Genomic DNA, 16,210 nt, shown 5'->3' with positions numbered 1-16,210 from the left:
ATGTATTACAGTTGCTACATCATAGCCATTCTCCATAGAGATGTTGTTTCCCATCTAATGATGGGAAGAATGTGAACACAATGTGGTCCTAATCACCAGCTGTATACAGTGATCTCAGATGATGGTCCTAGGATGCGCCTGGCTGGGTAGGCAGCAGAGAGTTAGGAAGATGTTGCCCCAGTTTTAGTGGCAGCAGCAGGGTAAGGTATAGTAGGAGTGGGGGAGCTGACCACCATCTGGAGTGGAGACCTATACATTTGGTTCCTATCCTGATTCTCAAGTAGTCACTGTTCCAACACATCAATATGAGGGATGGAGATTGAAGACATGGGGGCAGCAATGAACTCCTTTGTCATGGCTGGACCATGTAACATGGTTAACTTTGGAACTGTAGCAGCACTTTGCCCCTGTAAATCTGGTGGGTGTTCAGATCGCCTGCCTTTGGACACTTGTGGAACCTGAAGCAACCCTGAATGCTCTTGGGGGGGGGGATCTTCCAGTGGAGATGCGCACAATCCTGCCAAAACCCTGGCTTTGCTATGGCATGGCATGATGAAACGGGCAGTTGACACAATCACTCCCAAGCATCCTCTCTAGCCCCATGGAGCCTGAGTGGCTCCTTGATATCCTGGGGAGCTTCTGGCTATAAAGCACGCTGCACAAAGACTAGAGCCCCAGTGGCGCAAAACACACTCCGAATCCAACTGAATGCTGGCTAGAGCACATAATCATGCTTACCATGTGGCTATGTGGGCTGCGAAGAAGGCTCATTTTGCAACTTGCACGGCATCCTCTAGTAACTAGTGGGGAAGCAACCACTGAAGCATGCAGAGACCCACTATGACGCATTTGGGGGGGAAAGTCTAACTGCGGAGTGACCTTGATTCCACAGTTCCAGATGAAGTATCCAATGCCAAGGATGTGTTGTGGCATCAGTTTCAGCTTATGCAGTCACCTGGTGTACACAAGGTGCTGGCGACCATATGCCCAGCCACTTGCCCTCTTGACACCTGCCCCTCTTGGCTTATTAAAAATAACAGAGGTGACTTGACTACTTGGGGCCAGAATGTGGGTACCACTTCATTGCATGAGAGGGGGGTGCATTCTTTCAGGCCTCAATTCTTGCCCAGGCATCCTTTGCCACTTGCTTTCTTCAGCTGAGTAAGAAAAAGTGGGATTTTGCATTGCCTGGGTGAAGCACCTATCCCAAACACACATTTGCTAGGTGTAGTAGCAGCATTTGTGGGGAGAGTCACTGAGGATGGGAGTGGGGGAGTTGAGTCTTCCTTGCCTGCTGATTTCTCCAGCATTCCCTCCTGTCAGGTCTCCCCAAGCTAGAAGAAAAATGGGACAAATGGGTGAAGGCAGGGGAGGAGTTGTGAGTGGACAGCCTCCCCTTTGCCTTGCACCATGGAGCTCTCAACAGAATTTGAATATATGTGTGAGCTGCGTGCATCAAGATGTGTCACATCGTTGTCTTGAATGCCTTGAAAGCTGCACGCAGTCGGAATATTGCAGATGCCAGATGGGGACTTTTTTAGGCAACAGCAAACACATGTGCTCCATGTGGACGATGGCTTCTTGCCAAATGGCTGGGTGGGGTGCTCCAAAGCGCTCTGCACGAGTTGTTTCCCAGGCCTCATTTATTGTTTTTATAAGGGGAGCTTGCCAGTTCTGCAACTCTCTTAATCTGCACCCCTTTGTTTAGCCTGACATTCCTCAGTGAAGGTGTGCGATAGCTATTTTTTAAATGTCTTTTTTTCCCCCAGCAACGAAAAAATTCAGCCGACCTGGCTTTTGAATTTAAAAATACCCTATAACACAGGTGAAGTCCTTTCACCTCCTATATGTTGGCCATTTTAACCCCAAGGAAACCTGCCCTCTGGGCACACGGCAGGGCTTAAAGCAGGGATGAAGGTTCCTGTAAAACGAGGCAGGGCTCACCGAGACTTGGCCCTAGTCTGTGTGCCAAGAAAAAAAGTATTGCGTTAATTAGAAGACACTCAGCACATTCGAGCACACACAAAGTACTTTTTGGTCACAGATGAGGAACCAGAGCCCTTGTGTACCTCAGAGAAAGAAGAGGAATGACTTCCAGCTCAGAAAGTGCGTCTTCCTAATAACCCTGAGCATTGACACCACTCATTAGAGATACAGCATTTGCCAGGAGTCAGACCTAGAACTGAACAATCTCCTATGATCCCAAGATCATCTGTGAGGCAAAATACAGAACAATCACACAAGTCACTGAGGACTTGCCTGGCATTTTTGCTGAAAGAGAAACCGCCAACCGTGCCAACATTTGCCTTCAATCGGTTGGCAACAGCGGCACACAGATAAAAATAAAAACCCAATTTCTGGTCATGGGAACTGGCCCTTAAGAACAGAGTCTAACTTCCTTTCTACTTGAGGGCTCCTGCTTGTCTGTGCTGTTAAGAATTTATTCATAACAGCGAACCTATACCTGATCTGACGTTTCCAAAGAGAACTGGAGAAAATGAAAGCTGGCCTTAGAAGCAAGACTTTAATGGAGTCTTTGGGAATTACTTGAAGAATCAGCAACTCACGATGCTTTCAGAAGACAACTGTTATCTTCCAGCTGCTCTGCCTAGGAACGTTGCACTCTGGGGGAGCACAGTTGTTATAGCCAAAAGCAGGGGTAGGGTGCCCCCCAAGTCTTTCCATCCAACCCTCCAGAATCTCCCTGGGCCATGCCTCCTCCCTCAAGCAGCATTCCTCACCAGCCCTGCCCTGTGTTTTTGCCTGGACAGAATGTCCTCTGGAACTGTGATGGCTCCCACTCACCTGCGTGGAGTTGTGTGTGTGTGTGTGTGTGTGTGTGTGTACGTATGCCCACCCAGACACCTCTGGCTTTTGCATGGTTGAAATGTAGCCAGCTGCACAAAGGAAAGATTCACATCTGTTCTTCCATCAGTTTGCCTACAGCACCGGCCAGCAACGGTGTGTGACCCCTAGAATGCTGCTCATGATGGAATGTGGTATTTGGGGAGAAAAATGTTTCCGAGAGCTATATCACTGTATGTGGGTGCTTCACACATGGCGGACCATTTCATAGTGGCAAAGTTTCTGCGGATGAGAAACCTGGGAATAATCCCACTGATTTAAATGATGTTTGTTGCTGTTGTTTTCCAGGTCACCTGCATTGTAGAGACCAGAGACAAAATCCACACTGCCCAGTTAAGGAACGCCCTGCTAGACTGCTACCCAATGATGAGATGGATGGAGCGGTGATGAGCCAGCCAATTTGAAAAGCTCCACGATCATCATCTTTGTTTCAGTTTCAGGAAAGTTGAAGATGTTATTGTTGCTTATTTCTATAGAGCCATCACACTGTATATGGTGCTTTACAAAGAACTGGGATCGACAGGTTCCTACTATCCCAAGGGGTTTACAGTCTAAAACGGCACTGCAATCAAAAATACAATTGCGACAGCACTGGTATGTTTAAATGAAAAAGTTAGGAAATAGCAATAGGGTTTCTCTTCTGTGTATTCTCTCAAATCAGAATGAAACCTATCCTGTATCATGAAGATGAATAACTTATATCTTTAACTTAAGTGCTTCATAGCAGCTGCAGAGTTCCAACTGTAGTCTTTGTATTAGCTATGTATTCCCCACCCCCACCCCCAATATGACACCTCCCCCAAATTGCCTTCAGGATGATATAACTGAGAAACTGTTGAGGTCCTTAGTGTTGTATAGACTCCTGTAAAATACAGCAAGTAAATTCCAGAGAGTGACTTCTCCAAGCTCATCTTCTGTGTAGGCAATTCCTGCTCCTTATGATGATACTTCCTTCCTCATTGCTTTGCTTATTCCACAGCTTCCAAGCCAGAAAACATTACTTCAGCCTTGCAATAAGTCCGAAAAAAATTACAAGTCCACAGAAATGTTTACAAGCCTGCGTACTCTATGCTAGTTATTTGTACCACCCTGGCAATCCGAGAGAGGTGAAAGAGTCCAGGATATCCCAGTTTACAAAATCTTCTCTGGCTCAATACCTGAAGGCAATACTTGCTCACCTTAGGTCAGGGGTCAGCAAGGTTTACCTTGCCTGGGCCGGTTCACTCCGGCCATGTGGCCCATGGGCCTTAGGTTCCGACCCCTGCCTTAGGCGATTAGGCATGTGGGTATTTACAAGCCTGAATTACCTGAAAGTTGGGTTTTGTTTTGTTGGCTCCCCGCCCCCACCAGCCTGTAGATCTCTACTTTGCACATATTAAAATGTTAGTGAAAACTGCTTAAGGATGTTGTAGTACTACATGTTATCATGCTAATTAAAAAAAAAAAAAAGAGAATCAAAACCTTTCTAATTATCACAATTTAAGCAAAGTGTTTTTCCCCAATTGAACACTTCCAATCCATTTCTGGCATTTCATGAATTTAGTAATGGGAACCATGCTTCAGTGAATAAGTGTGTTGCGCTAAATAAACTTTTTTTATATAAAAAAATGGGAGTAATTTTCTTTTTCTTATGGCTGCTATGGGGAATTCCCCAACCACAGCAGCTATGTCATAACCACTGATGTGGATGGAACAAAGTGGGCTAAGCATACAGGAAAAGTGCAATACCCTGGTGGTGTGGAAAGTCAATTGATGTTATGCTTGTAGCTTACAGGGGAAGAGCTATGATTTATTAGCACTAGGAACCATCTGTCTGGAAGCAGCCCAAGACTGTAAATCAGATCAGCTGATTAATAGCCATACAACCTACAAGTCACAGCTATAATCTTTGCAAACCATTTTTCCTCCTGTTCAATCCAAATAGTTACAAAAAGTGAGGTGGGGTATAAAAGCTCGAATCACATAGCAATTGTTTGTGATACTTTGGGGAGGCCTCGTACTTTAACCTAGGTTAAGTAATAAAAAATGGCACCCACTGAGTTCATAATTCATTTCTGTATCACTTGCGATTGTTTACATTATTTCTTGCTCTCCTGTAGGTCAATAGTATTTCTATTTTACAGATGGAGAACCAAGGCTGCTTGATTGGGACTTGAGGAATGCCATCCAGAGAATCTATGGGCAAGCTATTAGATTTGGACTCCAGTAGTTCATGAATTATTTTTAAAAACAGACATCTTACTTGCTAAGTATTCTAATTGCTAAAGTTGGTCTCGCCTTTAGACACCAAGGAAATCAAAGGTGTGCTAAAGAAGGAAAATGTGATTGCAGGGAAGCTAAAGGAATTAGTTGTTTCTGTCTTTACCGTGGGAAATGTAAAGCGGATCCCTATGCCTGAACTTTCTGTGGGGCTGAGGCAAACAAGAGATTAGATTCTAAGGCTTAATGGCAGATTAAAATGACCAGATTACTAGGCACAGATAGTATCCACTGAAGAAGCTTCTGTAAAATAAGTCGTGTCTCACATTTTAAGAGGTCTTTGAGAGTGTCAGTAAGCATGTGTATAGGGGTAATCACAGTGGACACAGCATTGTGTACACGGACTTTCAAAAAGCCGTTGATACAGGGTGTATCCAGCACTTCATGCAACAGGTTCCACTTGCAGAACAGACTTCTTCTCTACCTCCTCTTATAATAGTAGCATCTGGTGTATTCCAGTGAAGCTGATGCATGAGAGAGGGCTCTTGTCCTATGTCTTGGTTGTACGGATGGGACAGTATGCTAGACTAGATAGGCCTTTGGTCTGATCCATTGGGACTCTTATGTTTGCATGCTGCCGCCGCCAACTTTAAGCATTATATTAACTAAGGAGCTCAATTTGATTAATGGGAAGTGGGACCACAAGACTGGATCTTCCGGACGTGGCACGCATTTCTGGCCCTGCCCTTTGGCCACATGTTGAACGCAGACTCTTGTAGTGAAGGGACAGGATACCCAAACCTGACTGTGTAGTCACCCCAACTAGGCCCCAAGACTTCCCAAATTCTTTCTTTGAGGATTCAGCAGCTAAAATGCATTAGCTAGAGCTGTATTTCTTTCTTTGAGGATGCTAACTTAAAATATGCATTAGCTTTTGCTGTATAACACAAAGTAGCTGAATGAACAAAGCCTTCTCCTCTTCTCGGTCCATGAAGGCGTAAAAGACGGCCTTGTCAGTGGCGCATCCAACTTATCTTACCAGGTTGCAACTATCCTGGCGCACTGACGCACAGACCCTGGGAATGGCACCAGGAGTACAGAAACAATTTCTATTCATCATGAATGGAGATTGTTTCTGCAAACTTACGTGTACAAGCTCATGAGGCTGGATTCCAGGGGGGGGGGTACCTAAAGAGAATATAGGCTGTCTGTTTCTACTCTTAAAGTGCTGCTTGCTGTGGTTGACCACACAAGTGCCTTTCTGCTACCTGGGAAGCAGAAATAAAAAATTCTTTCTCTGAACCATCCTCGGTGTCTGTTTGGCTCCTCCCTCCCTCCCTGAGACCAATGCTCATCCTACCCATGGGAAAGGCCTGAGAGGCTACAGTAGGAATCCTGATTGCCCACAGTATCTACGCACATTTACCTGCTCATGCAAAGGTGTTTGAATTATAGCCATTGAAGGGTGATGGCCAGCAGCACAAGCCTGCTGGGATAGCTCAGTCAGTAGAGCATGAGACTCTGAAACTCGAGGCTGTGGGTTTGAGCCCCACGTTGGGCTACTGATTCCTGCAACTGCAGGGGGTTGGACTTCCAAACTCTACAATTCTATGTATATGTACCCTTATCACTTGGGAGACGATGGAGCTTGTGATGAGAGAATATGGGAAGCCAAACGGAATGTTGTTTTATGAAGAACATAAGAACCTGCCTTTCTTTCTTGCTTTCGATAGAGGGAAGTTCTCACTATAATAAGGATGGCAAACAATGATCCAAACAACTGAAAAAAGTTTAGAACTTTGCTTAGTTGGCATTGTTAAGTTAGAGCTCCTCCTGCTGGCCTTTCTGTGAACATGATCACAGCGATCAGGGTTGTCGATTAAGGCCGTCGTGCTTCCAGTCTACCGGTTCAGATTTAGTTCTCTGCTTATTTTATTTTTTTACTTTTTTCTCACACTGCTAGGTGTTGTTGTTGTTGCTGCAGTTGCTTCCAGTTACTAGTTGTATTTCATTATAACGACACCTGCTGTAGCACGCTAGCTAAGAGAGCGAGCTAAAAATCAGAAAGCCCCAGCTTTGACTGTTGCCTCTCTCATGCATTCACCGGGTGACCTTTGGCAATCCACTTTCTGTGCCCCCCACATCTGCAGCATGGGGGGAAATACTGATTTCCATTACAGGGCCGTTAAAGTTTACAACCATATAACGCTCATTTGAACACTAGAAAGCGCTATGCAAATGTTTTTCAAATGGTTATGAGATGCCCTTAAAAGCTGTAAAATGAATGGTAGCATTACAGGATTCGGGCATGTGCAATCTTCTTGCACACAGTGCCTTTGTGTGCACATGCACACTTGTACAAATTATCTGGCTGTGTTCCTGGGATGCCCAAGTGCATTTCCTCACCAACTCCTTAGCATTCCTGCTGCAAACAGAGGGAACTGAGGAAAGAACCCGATACGATGACACACAAAAGCAGGTATTTTTGAGTCAACCCCTTCATCCTATTAAGGCCTGGTTATTGTTCAAAATTTCCTGGAAGGTGGTTGGGGAAATCCAGGCTGCATTAGGAATCCTTAGGGGGCCCTATACTTTGTGTTTTGGCACCCCTGCTTTAAGGATGTGAAACCACCACCCCATCCTTTGTAACAATTTCAGGGCATGCGTTATATTTTAGAGAGAATTATTAGCTTTATTCAAGGCCAGCAGTGAGACAGCTCTCGGAAATTATCAGCTCAAAATGCAGTATTATACCAATTAAGCACCCTATCTTAGGACACATTTTTATCACAAGAGGCAACAGTCAAACAGCTCACCATGTGTCCCTTCAAGTATTAACAGTATAAAGAACAGCAGAAGCTACCTTTAATCATCCAGACAATACCCAGGTAAAACATAATGTGTTAAAGAGGTGATTCTCAATACAACAAGCATGACGGAATATGCAGGGTGTTCAAGCACAAAGGCAAAATGCTAAAACTATGAGCAGCAGTGTTCTTAAGAGCTGCCTAAAAATAAATCCAAATGAGACACAGAGTTTGAAAGACATTATAGGGCATTTCAGCAGAAATCATCAAGAGAATTAAAAGTCCAAACCAAAGGCAAGGACTATGGTCTAATGTGGCAGAGAGTCCCAACCTTTATATATTTGCTCAGGCACAGAATCAGCGGACCTGTCTCCTGCACCAACATAACAATGGCAAGCACTACAGTAAAAATGCACTGCACTAATACAAAATGCTAAAAAGTTGGTGGGGTGGAGGGGTTCATTCAAGCTCCATGCTGGTGCCCTTTGCTTCTCACCCTCGTTCTGCCCCTGAGCTTATACTAGTGAAAAGTCTCTCAAGAGAGGGTAAAATCTTGTAAACCACTTCACCCTGCCAAGCAATGCCATGCCAGGGAAAAACTGCACCAGTAATTTTCCTTTCTCAGATCTGGGTGGTGGCACTGCATAACATGTAGGTACTAAACATGTAGATACTAAGCAGATACTAAACACAATGGCCAAGAAATCTATGAATTAGACACCCACTCATCTGACAGGCGCTGTTAACTACTTCCTCCAAATCCAACTAATGTGCTGTTTCTAAACCTTCCCCACAGACTGTCTATCACGATACAGCTTGGATGAGGAACGCCTAATGAAAGCTCTATCAAAGCTTTCTCTCAGACTGAAACTAGTAGATCTGCTTTGATGTATTTTGGGGGGGCATCTCCCCTAAAGAATTTAAGGCATGTTATATAGAACTACCTTTTAACAGCACATTGGATCTCTGAGAAAGAAAACTGCTCCAGTGGGGTTTCTTGGTCTTGACTGCAGTTCTTATGTGGTCACAGCTTTCCCTCTCACAGCCTTTTGCACTTCAAGAAAAGCTTGCGCCATGCCAAAAGTTCAGTGCCACGGTTATTAACTAAAGTGCTTTGCAATGCATGCAGGTTGTTAAGAGAGCACCAAGAAAACATAAGAGCAAAACCTGCTGGTAGACCATTATAAATCAGAGGGGTGGTGGCAGCGTTTGTGGAGAAAGATTGCAAGATGTTCAGGCCACAATGCTGACCACATCTACTGCAGATAAACCCCTTTAAACTCTGGGTGGGAAGGTGGGTGAGAAATAGAAGAGGTTTATTTCTCAAGAAAGGGGAAGAAAAGTTAACCAAGCCACCTGCTAAAACTGGATGCCCAACAAGGATAATCTGCACTGTTGCACATTATTTTTTAATAGTAATTAATTATTATTGTTGTAGTTGTTGTTGTTGCTGTTGTTGTTATTATTATTTTAAAACACAGCTAAAAGTACTAATGGAGTAGCATTAGCCCTCCTGGTCTATGGTGCAAATGACAGAGAATGAAAATGCCACCTTGCCTCCCAGTCACAGCTACACCCTGGACACAGTGTGGCTGCATGTAGAGATCAGTGCTCACAGACCTGCTTAATCTGCAATCCTTACCTGTAAAAAGGGTGGCGGGGGAGGGGAGAAAGAGGCTCATAAATGAAGGGGACTATCCATACAATCACTTATAGAGGACAATCCAGCCATGGATGCAGGCAAAACCAGGGGAGCAACAGACAGGTGCAGTTTGGGCCCAAAGGAAGATGCCTCATCACACTTCTATACAGCTCAGTTTATGAATAAGGCTACTGTTAGACCTGAGAAGTAGAGACTATAGGCTGCTCTGTGCTTGCTCTGTTTGTCACCCCTATTTTAAATTGGTCCTATGCAGATATCTTGTGAGTGTTGGCATTTTGGTCCTGACCATTAAGAACTGGCTTTATTTCCTTGATCTAAAAAGAAAGGCTCCGTCCCCCCATTGTCACAAGCTAGTTTCCTCGCTTTGCCCACAGCTGCAAAACCTGCAGAGGAAACGTCTGAAAGAAATTTCTCTTTCCAAGTGAAAGAGAAGATTGCCACACCTGAATGCACAAAAAATATTTAGGAATACACCCATCCCTCTCGCTGAAAAATATACCCCAAAGCTAGAATGTGTTGGAACCTTCTCTTCTGGCTGAATCCTTCACCAGCATTTCTTCCGGCGGTTGTAGGTCAACAAAAAGTAGAGAGATCCTATTCCAAAGAAAAATGTTTGAACCAACCACAACCGCTGAGTTGAAGGGTCTGTGATGCCTTTCATCCTGCAGTGAAGAGACAGACAGATAAAGCCTGACATTTCTGCATGTATTACTTAAAATCCAAGTTAAGTAGATAGATGTCTATTTTGCCCTCAGCTGCTTGGAGGATGGGCGGAAACCAAAGTTGGGCTGTCATCCACACCCCTGCTCCCTCACCAGAATCCTTCAGGGAACTTTCCAGGGTGGCATGTGATACACCAATGAAGGAAAGATATCAGCAATGCAGTCACTGGTTCCAGATAACCTCCAAACAGGGTTTTGAATCCAAGTGCATATACCTGGGATTTAGAACCATCATATTGTTACTCCTCTGCTGGCACTCACACAGACCAGCCTTCTTACACAGTCACTGGCTCCTTCTTGTGCTTCTTTTATGCTCTTTTATTTTGCTTACTTCATTTATACATCCCGAAGCAATTAACAATACAAAATCATCAACAATAAAGGCATATATAAACACAATGCAGATAAAGGCCAGGATAAAATTCTGATTAAAAGGCTTCTTAAAAGAGGAAGGTCTTTAAGAGGTGCCTAAAAGACAATAGACAGAGTTCTCAGGGGTAGGTGCCTCCAAAATTTATGGTCCAGTTCCCGCATTATACGGAGCAGATCTCCTGATGAGATGGTATCTGCAAGAGGCCATCTTCTGCAGAATGCAACCATAAGTTGTATATATAAGGTGCAAGACAGCCTTTTAGGTATCCTGGTCCTCAGATGTATAAGGCTTTGTAAACTAGTACCAGCTCCTTTATTATTATTTTTTAAGAAACCTGACAAAAGGGTCAGGGTAAGTTCACCTGCCACAGCTGGGTTGGGTTCCAATGCACAGCACACCTCATTGGTTCAATGTTGGAAAGCACTGGTTGCTTTTTAAAAAGCAAATTCAACGACAGCTCCAAAGTCGGTCCTTGACAGAATTTACTTTAGACCCAGTTCATGCAGATAGGATGTGAAGATTATTAAAACCTGTGTGTCACTTCCATACCACTTCAGGCAGTGAGAGGGAGTGCTCATGCACAACACCCCATATCCGAACCCAGGAAACCAGCTTACAAGCCCAGACACAGTCCTAAACATTCTGCTGTTTAGGAGAGGGCAGAGGGAGGTGGAGGTAGGAGAGACCCAAAATAAAATAAAAATAGCTTACTTGCATAGCTTGAGGGCATATAATGCTTCCCCGATGTGGATTAACCAGGCAACTAAATATCTGAAAGGAAGGAAAATAACACCATTTGTAACTGGCATAAATTAAAGCAAGATAAGGGTTAGCCCAAAACATTTAGGTATTCCCAGGCGGAAAGCCAAACACATTCCCAATCACCAGCTAATTAACAGGGGACACAACCCTGTTCTTTCTCATGCAAGCCCTTGTGAAATGGACAGGAGTTCACTGAAGCAACGCAAATATGCTTTGTGCAATGCCTGTTCATTCCGGTAAGCATGGTTTGTGCAAGAGAAACACACAACAGGTGCAGGAATGGGGTGTTCAAAAAGCAGGCAATCATTCTGCCCTGCCCTTTACATTAATTTGCATATTTCTAATAACAAGTTATGCATAGCCTAAACCGGACCAGAAACACTACACAGTCCGAGTGGAGTAAGGCATGTATGGAGCTGCTCTTTAACCCATATCTGCCAACCGTCCCTTATTTGGCAGGAAACTCCCTTATACCAGCGCTGTGTCCCACTGCTGTCCCTTATTGATGATGTCACTTAAATTTCCCAGGTTTCATGCTTGCCCGGTTCGGGAGGGAAGCAGCGGCTCGGGGTCCTCCGCCTCGAGAGAGCAAGAGAGAGAGCGCGCATGAGCTGCCGTGTCTTCGTCTCTCCCTTTTCCCCCTCAGGGGCACATTGTGAGGAGACGGGTGGCGGCAGCCCCTCTTGCGAGACTTCTGCCACGCTGCCAGGGGAAGTCGGAGGCGGCAGCAGTGGCTGTGGCTGAGGAGGTGGCCTGAGGGAGGAGGAAGAGGAGGGGATGTGGAGGGACACAGAAGGGCAGCGCTTCAGCGGCCATGCCGCAACCGCCTCATACCGGGCTCATGGTGAGAGTCTCTCTCCCTCCCTCCCTCTCTCTCAGGCAGGGAAGGGCCGATGGAACTCCTCGCCCCAGGACGACGGCAGCCCCAACGTGCTGCTTAGCATACCCTCCAACCAGGGCAGTGATTTCCCCCTCTGCATCCCTTTCATAACTCTCTTTTTATAAATCATTTGTCCAACCCCATAGTTCAAATTTTTACTACAAGTTTTCTGTCAATCTTACCAATGTATGTAACTCTTTACAATAGCTTTTCAAATAAATTATAAACTTTCCCCATTCTTTATTAAAGAAGTCCTCTTCCTGGTTTCTAATTCTGCCTGTAAGCTTTGCCATCTCAATGTCGTTCATCAGTTTTGTCTGCCACTCTTCTTTGGTGGGAGTTGTAGACCCTTAGGATCATCTAGTCCAACCCCTGCAAAACACAGTCAGTCGCAGCCAAAGCAGCATGGCTCCATGATGGCGGGATTTCTGTATAAGCCAAGCCAAAATTCCTTATTTTGGCTGCTGATCCCTTTTTTTCGAGGCTGCTGGTCCCTTATTTTCAAATCTGTAAGTTGACAGCTATGCTTTAACCGAGGTGACAAAAGTGCTCAGGGGCGTTAATTATGGGCTGGAAAACTACCAGAGGAAGAGGAACAAAGGCTAGACAGCCTGTCCTGATCCACCCTTCACACATGTGTCAGACTGGTTTTTTACAATTAAAAAGGAAGGAAGAAAAAAGAATGAGGCCCTGGGTCCATTGTTAGAAACTCTACAATTCTAGGACTCTATAATCTATGACTCTATAATCTCAAATACATTGCTTGACTGTAGCTTGCTCTTACATTTCTCTTGTCCCTCCCAATATGCAAGGAGAAGCACATACATATGGCTGCATATTATACTCACCCTCCCACCCACCCACCCCCAAAATCCCCACTGTTGGGTGAGCAGAAGGAATGTGAACAGGTAGAAGAGGAGAATTCAGCTTACCCAATATTGAGAAGAGTTTTATGGTTTTCCACCAAATATTTAGTGAAGGTGCCTAATGGTCCCAGATGGTCACAGGGGATTGTTGAGGGTGAAAAGACTGCCCACTGAGGTGTGCGGAGGGGGAGGGGAGAAAGAGAGATGCATTTAAGTAAGCATACCGGAGGTATTGTTTTATTTACTTCAGCTATACCACTTAATATTCCAAATTCCTAAGCGGCATACAGTGGTACCTCTGGTTACGTACTTAATTTGTTCCGGAGGTCCGTTCTTAACCTGAAGCACCACTTTAGCTAATGGGGCCTCCCGCTGCTGCTACTGCACCACTGGAGCACAATTTCTGTTCTCATCCCAAGGTAATATTTCTGGGTTAGCGGAGTCTGTAACCTGAGACGTATTTAACCTGAAGCATATGTAACCCGAGGTACCACTGTATATACGTGTCAACATAACCGATCATCCTGCAACATCAGAATTCACAACTTTTGTGTTTATCCCCCTGTATCCATGCATAATATATGAAATTTGGGGACATCAATACAATGTGGCACAATCCAGAAATTAGCAGCCATTTGACCAGGGGTAGGCAACCTAAGGCCCATGGACCAGATCCAGCCCAATCGCTTTCTTAATCTGGCCCACGGATGGTCCGGGAATCAGTGTGTTTTTACATGAGTAGAATGTGTGCTTTTATTTAAAATGCATCTCTGGGTTATTTGTGGGAATAATTTGTTCATCCCCCCCAAAAAAAAAATATAGTCCGGCCCACCACATGGTCTGAGGGACAGTGGACCGGCCCACGGCTGAAAAAGGTAGCTGACCCCTGCATTTGACAATGCCGGGTGTGGAGGACCCTGAAACACTGGACTTAGGCAAGAAAGCCCACAGCTGATGAGATCTCGGTCTAGATCCCCCTAAAAATATAAATCACAATTATCATATAATGTACTTCCAGAATAAACCTCACCAGTACAGTGTGTGCTATGCATTAAAGCCGGCTGTCTTCATGAAATGCACTAAAAGTGCACTACGGCGGAAAACATATTTATACTGGACTCCAATCAGGGATTCAGCTCCCAAAACCCCTTGAGTGGGGGGATTTCAGAGCAGCAGAAAACACAACTCAAGATTCCGGGTTGTTTTTTTCCCAACCCTTTCATTTCAGTGGAAGAGTTTAAACACCTACTTGAGGCTTCTACCCTGTGCCCAGTTGCAGTGGAGTAATGCCCACTGAACTCTACGGGGCGCCCTTCTGAATACTGTAAATTCTCCCCGTGAAATAAATGTGACTTTAAAATAAAATAAAAAACACGCTTGATTTGGGCGGGCTCATCCCTAACATCTTCAAAGCTAAGTACGATACACAGGGATCCCCTCCAAGCCTTCCCATCTCTGGCTCCCACGGCAAGAGAGACACAGCTCAGCCCGTGGAGCACGAGGACTTTATAACCTCCAGGTCGCGCGTTCGAGTCTCCTCGGGCGAAATGTTCCGGGTTGGATCCTAGCTGTCAACGTTTCTCTTTTTTAAAGGGAAATCCCCTTATTCCGAATAGGATTCCTCGCAAGAAAAGGGAAAGTTGACAGCTATGACTATGATCCCCGCACGTGTCGGCCCCCCGCACCAGGTGCCCCTGGAGCCTCCAGGGAGGCTGCGCTCACCCCGTAGTAGCTCAGGCCGACCAAGATCGCCACCATTACGAACAGGTTGGAGCGCCGGAAGTAATCGGCGCGGTGCTCGCCCTGGGAGTCCATCGAGCCGGCCACCTTCCTCATCTCTTCGGCGATCAGGTCTGTTCCCGCCGCCTCTTGCGAGCAGCCCCAAGAAGCGCTCCGAGGGGGCGTGGCACCCTCATGTGTCCCTCTCTATTTGCATACGCCGCCTGCGTCACAAAGAGGGCCCTGTTGTTACGCTCAGCGCAGGCGCGGGGAGGAGGAGGGTTGGATTAGGAGGGATCCGCGGGACTCTGCCGCGGGCTCCGCGCTGCTTCCTGCTGCTTTCCTCCTCTCGGGCAACCGCGAGTGCGAGTCTTTGTGGCAAACTCCTGGCGGCAATTCGCACAATTGGAGAGTTGGAAGCGATCCCCAAGGGCCATCTAGTCCAACCCCGCCTGCAGTGCAGGAATCCCGCCGAAAGCCGTCCCTGCGTGGGCTCGACTTCTGGTTAACAGGGCACTGACCCATTGTGCCACAATTCAGCACAGTGACAAGCGAGACAAGAGGGGGGATCGTAGAATCGTACAGTTGGAAGGGACCCTGATGATCATGTAGTCGTCCCCCCCCCGCAGAGCAGGAATGTTTTGCGCAGCGTGGAGCTTGGACCCACGACCCTCGGATTAAGGGTCCCATGCGCTACCAGCTGACCTGCCCGTGGTGGTGTAATAGTGCCATGCGCACCTCATTCACACAAAATCACCACCACTCATTCGCCTTTCTGGAGTTTGCACACTCACTGAGTCCCCATCCTCAATGTGCTGATTGTCTGCTCTTCTTGCCCTTTCCAGTGCCCAGTGCTTGACCCCTCTTGCTGTTGGCTATTCTGCAGATTAGTTGCGCTGCAGAAGGCGTGCTGGGGAGACCACACATTTCAAGAAACGCAAAAGTGACTTTTGCTAGGTTTTAATAACAAAAACAGAAACTCCTTTTACACTAAATTACAATATATCAATAAGCATGACCCATCCATCAGGGTATTGAGAGAGCTACGTGCTTAATTAACATAACAGCTTAACATAACCGCTTAAATAACATAACATCACCTGCTAAATTGCTTCATAGCTGTAAAACTAGGTCATGTTATTTGCTCTGGCCCTTAAAGCCATACACATCTTGTGAAACAATAATGAGCCTTATATTTAAAGAAACCATTCAACACTTGCTTCTGGTTTGCCTTCCTTCTCTTCTTTTATAAAACAAAAAATGGGCCAGGTTTTGTGTGTCAAAAAGGTTGCTTTTGCTGGACAGGTTGTTGTTTTTCTTTTCATTTCCCTGCCTGCAAATTGTTAATGAATGG

General features: G+C 45.6%; 2 protein-coding genes across 9 annotated transcripts in view; one reads left to right on the top strand and one right to left on the bottom strand.

The window, feature by feature from the left end:
* The window catches only part of SRR (serine racemase), a 54,757-nt gene extending 47,360 nt beyond the window's left edge, over window positions 1-7,397 (top strand). For 7 of the 8 annotated variants that reach the window (XM_081913693.1, XM_081913690.1, XM_081913696.1 and 4 more), the window contains one exon: window positions 3,154-7,394. In XM_081913693.1, the coding sequence (XP_081769819.1) occupies window positions 3,154-3,252 (99 nt within the window). In that variant the 3' untranslated portion in view covers window positions 3,253-7,394. Of the gene's footprint in view, window positions 1-3,153 lie in introns of all 8 variants that reach the window. The other variant, XM_081913694.1, reaches the window with a different exon arrangement.
* Window positions 7,398-7,730: 333 nt separating this feature from the next.
* TMEM254 (transmembrane protein 254) lies at window positions 7,731-15,018 on the bottom strand. Its single transcript, XM_081913856.1, has 4 exons — window positions 14,860-15,018; window positions 13,204-13,307; window positions 11,341-11,400; window positions 7,731-10,196 (listed from the first exon to the last, which is right to left on the bottom strand). Exons 1-4 carry the CDS (start codon window positions 14,971-14,973, stop codon window positions 10,079-10,081), a joined length of 396 nt encoding a protein of 131 aa, XP_081769982.1. The 5' UTR covers window positions 14,974-15,018; the 3' UTR covers window positions 7,731-10,078.
* Between the last annotated feature and the right edge of the window lie 1,192 nt (window positions 15,019-16,210).

This window comes from Podarcis melisellensis, assembly GCF_964234715.1.
Source record: "Podarcis melisellensis genome assembly, chromosome: 5".
NCBI classification, from domain to species: Eukaryota; Metazoa; Chordata; class Lepidosauria; order Squamata; family Lacertidae; genus Podarcis; species Podarcis melisellensis.
This window is presented reverse-complemented; position numbering and strand designations above follow the sequence as displayed.

Coding starts and splice junctions, on each gene's coding strand:
- TMEM254 (XM_081913856.1), bottom strand. CDS start 14,973: ATGAGGAAGGTGGCCGGCTCGATGGACTCCCAGGGCGAGCACCGCGCC. Junction 13,308..14,859: donor TCGGCCTGAGCTACTACGGG/GTGAGCGCAGCC, acceptor CGCACACCTCAG/TGGGCAGTCTTTTCACCCTC. Junction 10,197..11,340: donor TATGCCCTCAAGCTATGCAA/GTAAGCTATTTT, acceptor TCTTCACTGCAG/GATGAAAGGCATCACAGACC.